General features: G+C 66.8%; 1 protein-coding gene across 1 annotated transcript in view; it reads left to right on the top strand.

Annotated features, from left to right (window-relative positions):
* Positions 1 to 3637: 3637 nt before the first annotated feature.
* PLXNA1 (plexin A1) overlaps positions 3638 to 6034 on the top strand; it is a gene marked incomplete at its 5' end in the record, with an annotated part of 39040 nt that continues 36643 nt past the window's right edge. Inside the window, one exon of the mRNA XM_082664562.1 lies at positions 3638 to 4873. Coding sequence (XP_082520688.1) covers positions 3638 to 4873 — 1236 coding nt within the window. The remainder of the gene's footprint in view (positions 4874 to 6034) is intronic.

Raw genomic sequence — 6034 nt, 5'->3', positions numbered from 1 at the left:
CTGCCTAGAGCCGGGAGCTGCCCCTGGCTCATCTGTGGGGTGCTGGGGCCACGCCCCTTGAAAGAAAGAGGGGTGTGTGTTGGGGGACGTGGACCGAGCCTCTGCCCGCGAGCCTGGGCTCCGGTAGCGCGGCCGTCCGCGCTGCTCCACCTCCTTCCGAGCTGAGGCCGGTTCTCTGGGTCTGCGCGGGGGTGGGCTCAGCCTTTGCTCCTCCGGCCCTCTGGAGGCCCTGGGCCCTCGGGAGCTCACCCCAGGCAGGTCCCCTGGCTCCCTGCTGGTTTGGGGTGTGCAGGAGAGACCAGGTGCTGCGCCAGGCAGCCCAGAGCATGCCCGGTCCTGTGCCAGAGGCGGACTTGGAAGCCAGTGATTCCCTTCATGGCCGGGCAGCAAGTGGGCCTGGGAGGGGGCCCTGGAGGCCCCAGAAGGGCATTTCAGGCAGGGGAGACAGCTCTGCCGAGGCCTGGCCCGCCCCGGTGTGGCTGAGGTGTGTGCTTGGGGGTGGGAGCGGATGAGGGCTCTGGACAAAGCAGACAGCCCTTTGCTGGCTCCTGGCTGTGGCTTGTGTGTTTTAAGCTCCCCCGCACCCCTGAAGGTCCCAGCGTCTTGAGTATGGCGTCAGGAGGAGAGGACCCTCAGGGAAGCCCGAAGGCAGGTGCTTTTTCTGTGAAGCAGGACTCCAGTGGCCCTGGATCCTGGTCCTGTGCATGCTGGTCCCATAGGGCAGGCCTGGAGGGGGAGCGGGCGGCTGGGGACCACCTCCCGGGGCCTCTGTTGGGGGAGGTGGGGTGACTGGGCAGCTCTTGGTCCCAGTTGCTGACAAGGTACCTTTGGGTAGGAGGGCCATGTCTTCTCGGTCCCCCACACCTCAACCTGTCCGTGCCCCAGAAGAATCCAGATCTGGTGGGGCGGGGGGCGGGGGGGGCGCAAGATTGGGGCCGCCCCTCCGTGAAGAGGCCTCTGAGGGCCTTTGTTTCTCAGGGCGAGGAGTGGTGGTGGCCGCTGGGCCCGGGAGAGAGCAGGGGATGACGCTTGCTCCACGCTCTGCTGGGCAGCTGAGCCCGTCCTGTGCAGGAGTGGAGGCCACTGTGCCGGCCCGTCTGGCCTTTCCCTGCCCTGCGCACCTCCAGTCGGCACACCCGGCACCAGGCCGCTTCTCCTTCCCGGTCTGCTTCTCACTGGCCAGGCCCAGCCTGCTTCCTGTGCCGGCGCTGCGGTCACTCTCACCACCCTCTGCGTGGTCCAGCAGGTTCCACCCCCAGCTCTGGCTCCTCTGTGCCCAGGATGCCCCTCCCCCGCCAACTCTGGGGCCTGGTCCTTCTGGGGCAGGTGGAAGGGGCTCCCCAGACCCCAGCGCTGCTGCTGCTTCACCGCCCCCCCACCCCAGCCCAGAGCGTGCATCTGTTGCTGCTCCCCTCCCCCAGCCCAGCATGGAGTGAATGCATTTTCTCCTGGGCAGGCTGGAGGCCTGTGGGAGTCCAGGTCCCTGTAGGAGTGCTGAGAACTAGCTGGGTGACCTTGGGTGTATCCGAGCTGCGGGCCCGTCCCTCTTGGGTAGGGGCAGTCACCCAAAGTCTTCAGTGGCCCCTGTGAGGTGGTGGCCAGGAGGACTCAGCCCCAGGCCTGGTGCCCCTTTCCTGGCTGCAGCCCCGTGCCTCTGGCTGGTCCTTTCGGGCAGCTCTGTTGGGGGAGGGGCAGCAGGCCCCCGGCCAGGCTGGAGTTTGGATGGTGCTTCTTCAGCTGGGTTCCTCCCGTTTAATATAAAAAGTAGGGTCCGTAAATGCATTAAGACGCGTATAATTATCCCAGAGGAGGGGAGAGCCCAGCCCTTGGTAATTGCAGGCCTTCTTTGAACTGATAAGCGGTGCGTGATTCATGCTTTCTTTGGAGTTCCCAGGCTGTCAGCCCAGGCCTCACCGCCACCGCCACCGGGAGGAGCCACCAGGTCTGCCCTGGGCTCCTGAGCTGGGGGCAGGGGCCGCCTGCGAGGTACCCGGCGGCCATAGTTCCTGGGGTGTCTGGGCGGAGATCTGCAGGAAGGCAGCTGACAGCCTGCTGGGGGGGCCCCTGCGGGCAGCACAGCCCTGTCCCCCTACTTCGGGATCCTGGCCAAAGGCCCGCATATCCTAAGCCTCAGCATCCCCCCTCCTCACCACCTGAGCAGAGGTGTAGGTTTTCAGTGGCATCCGGTGAGTGGGGAGTGAGGACACAGGGAGGGAGCAGGTCCTGCTCTGCAGGACCCAGTGGTTCACTCTTTCATTCACAGGTGCTGGGTCCTGGGCCGGCCTCGGGGGCTCAGCGGGAAACCACAGAGCCAGGCCCTGCTCTCGTGGGGCTGCCACTCTGGTGGGGAGAGCATCGGGGAGCAATACGTGACAAAACCGTTAGCAAGCACCATGTCACAAATTAAACGGGGTGACTGAGAGGGACGGCTGCTGCCTTCGGCCCGCAGGTCAAGGGCTGTGGGCAGGAGGCCAGAGGAGCCCTGTGCTGCAGGGGCAGAGGTGGGGGCCCGGAGACCCACAGGCTCTGGGGCCAGTTCCCAGCCTGGACTTGGCAGGAGGCACCTATCCTTTGGGCCTCGGCTTCCCCACCTGTAAAACGAGAGGCGTTGTCTGGGGGCAAAGAGTGTGTGCTGCGCGCCAGTGCCTGCCTGCAGTGGGGACCCGGCGTTGCTGTGGTCGGTTTCCATCCAGGAGTGGGGTGAGGCCCCAGCAAGCCCGTCTGGGGGTGTGACCAGCAGAGCCAGGGCGGGACCCCTGCTGGCCCTGAGCGGGCACCCCCCCTCATCCGGGAGAGGAGCTGTCGTCATTACCATTGCACGTATCGGGAGACCGAGGCTGGCAGAGAGGAGTAGCCCCCACCGGGGCCACGTGGCTGCAGAGCAGCAGGGTCTAGGTTTACCCTGGTGCCCGACTGCCACCTTCCAGGCTGCGGGGAGCTGAGACTTTCCGAGAGGAAGTAGGGCCAGGGCAGGATTCGGGGGCCTCACGCACGGGGCAGGGGCACCGGTGGGCTGGGGGTGGGGATGATGGGTGGGAGGTGCAGGGCTGGGGGCTGGGCCGGGGTCAGCAGGGAGCGGCCCTGGGGTCAGTGTGACTGGCCCCCCTTCTGCGGGCCCCGCCCGAGCGTCCTTGTCTAGCTGAGAGTAGGACTGCCCAGGGCCTCGGGCAGAGAGGTGGTCACCCACCTTGGGAGCTTGGAGCTGGGGGTCTTGTTCCCTAAGGCGTGGGGAGGCTTGAGTCGGGGGGTGGTGGCCCCCAGGTTTGGGTGTCCGTGGGGCTCCCGATCTAGACCCTGAGCCCTTGTCACCCACCTTCTTGTTCTGGGTTCATTTTTCTCCTCCACCCGGCCATGGTGGCCCAGGCAGCGATGGAGCGTGTGTGGCCCGTGCTGCCCGCAGGTCCTAGGCTTGGTGTAGCCGCTTGCAGGGTTCCAGGCGGGGAGGTGTGCTTCCTGCACCTCGGGCTTTTCCTGGAGGGGTGGGTCACGCCCCAGAAGTGGGATGTCCCAGGGGAGGACGGGCGCGTGGAGCTCGGTGACGGCACGTGTGTGCGTGTGGGGGGGCACGCGAGGGCTGCTAGCGCTTACACACTTTGTCCCCCGTTCTCCCCGCAGGGCTGAGGCTCCCGGCCCCGTGATGCGCATCCCTGCAGGACCTGAGCGCCGCAGCCCGAGGCCGCAGCCCGTCATGCTGCCGCCACATCTGAGCCCACGGGCGCTGCCGCCGCCACTGCTTCTGCTGCCGCTGCTGCTGCTGCTGGGGGCCGCGCCCCGGGCGGGCGGGGGTCCACAGCCCCCTTTCCGCAACTTCACGGCCGGTGAATGGGCCCTCACCCACCTGGTGGTCCACGAGCAGACGGGCGAGGTGTACGTGGGCGCCGTGAACCGCATCTACAAGCTGTCGGGGAACCTGACGCTGCTGCGGGCGCACGTGACGGGCCCCGTGGAAGACAACGAGAAGTGCTACCCTCCGCCCAGCGTGCAGTCCTGCCCGCACGGCTTGGGCAGCACCGACAACGTCAATAAGCTGCTGCTGCTGGACCAGGCCGCCAACCGCCTGCTGGCCTGCGGCAGCGCCTCGCAGGGCATCTGCCAGTTCCTGCGGCTGGACGACCTCTTCAAGCTGGGCGAGCCGCACCACCGCAAGGAGCATTACCTGTCGGGCGTGCGCGAGGCGGGCAGCATGGCGGGCGTGCTGATCGCCGGGCCTCCCGGCCAGGCGCAGGCCAAGCTCTTCGTGGGCACGCCCATCGACGGCAAGTCCGAGTACTTCCCCACGCTGTCCAGCCGCCGGCTCATGGCCAACGAGGAGGATGCCGAGATGTTCGGCTTCGTGTACCAGGACGAGTTCGTGTCCTCGCAGCTGAAGATCCCCTCGGACACGCTGTCCAAGTTCCCGGCCTTCGACATCTACTACGTGTACAGCTTCCGCAGCGAGCACTTTGTCTACTACCTCACCCTGCAGCTAGACACGCAGCTGACCTCGCCCGACGCCGCCGGCGAGCACTTCTTCACGTCCAAGATCGTGCGGCTGTGCGTGGACGACCCCAAGTTCTACTCCTACGTCGAGTTCCCCATCGGCTGCGAGCAGGCGGGCGTGGAGTACCGCCTGGTGCAGGACGCCTACCTGAGCCGGCCTGGCCGCGCCCTGGCCCGCCAGCTGGGCCTGGCCGAGGACGAGGATGTGCTGTTCACCGTGTTTGCCCAGGGCCAGAAGAACCGCGTGAAGCCGCCCCGGGAGTCGGTGCTGTGCCTGTTCACCCTCAGGGCCATCAAGGAGAAGATCAAGGAGCGCATCCAGTCCTGCTACCGCGGCGAGGGCAAGCTCTCGCTGCCCTGGCTGCTCAACAAAGAGCTGGGCTGCATCAACTCGGTGAGCGTCCCGCGGTCCCGGAACGAGGCGCCGACCGCTCGTTGCGTGGCGCTCACCCTGCGCTGGGGGCCGCTGTTGGCCCGTCTCCCAGGGTCAGGGCTGCACCTGGGCTGCGGCTGTCCTGCCCGTTAGAAGACGGGGTGGCGGGACCGCGTGCACGAGTCCACGAGCCCCCGCGGCCATTGGACGGAGCCCCTCTGACCACGCGTTTGGTGCTGTTGTGGGTGCTTTTGCGGGCCCCATCTTGTTTCCATTTCAGAGACAGGGTTGCCCGGGGCGGGGTGACTTGCCCAAGGTACACGGCCAGTAAGGGGCGAGCTGGGGCCACACCAGGGTCAGGTGGACACCAGATACTGTCCTCCCTCTGGGTCCTGTTGATAGGCTCTTCTGACTCTTGCGCGGGGCGCCTGGCCATGCACCTGACCTGGGAGCGGCCCGAATGCCCGGGGGCTGGGCGCTCAGGAGCCGGCAGTCCCATCTCTAGGCCCTGATGGGGTCCTCTAGGGGCCAGCTGCTTTTTGAGGGGTGTCTCTTGCACACCCCCAGGCAGTAGGACCCATTGTTTCTCTGAGTAAGGTCCCAGGCTCAGAGGGGATAAGGGACTTGTTCAGGGTCGCTGGGTAGAGGACCTCCAGTGCCAGGCCTTAGACCCTCTGATGCCGCTGCCTGGGACGCGCTGGTGGCCTGGGGACAGCCCGGCCCCTCCCTGGCCTCAGTTTTCCCATTTCCGTCCTGGTTTGTCTTCAGAGCAGTGTGGGTTGGCCCTTCTTTCTCACATCTGTTGCTGTGTGCGGCGGGGCCTCATCGTAGCAGGGCTGCTCTCCAGACCTCGGCCTTGGGTGCACAAGGCTGGTGCATCGCCCATCCTCCCCTCGGCCTCTCGAGGAAGGTGTTTGATCTCCATCGTACAGGTGGAGAGACCGAGGCTCGGCGGGCCAGCGCTTGCCGAGATCTCCGTGTGCTCTGCGCGCCCTGTGCCACGGCTGGTCCCCCCTGCCTGGGCCTGGTCCCCACTGCCCCCCGCATCTCCCCTGGCCCCTCTTCCCCTGGCCCAGCCCTGACCCCGCCTCCTGTGCTCCTTCTGCATTGGTGACCTCGCGCACTGCAAACCTCAGACCCCCAGCCTGCTGCAGGGGAGCCGCGCAGACTCCCGCCCCCAGC

Source organism: Grampus griseus, assembly GCF_964374135.1.
Source record: "Grampus griseus genome assembly, chromosome: 10".
Classification (NCBI taxonomy): domain Eukaryota; kingdom Metazoa; phylum Chordata; class Mammalia; order Artiodactyla; family Delphinidae; genus Grampus; species Grampus griseus.
The sequence above is the reverse complement of the archived record's forward strand: the minus strand, read 5'-3'. Positions and strand labels throughout refer to the sequence as shown.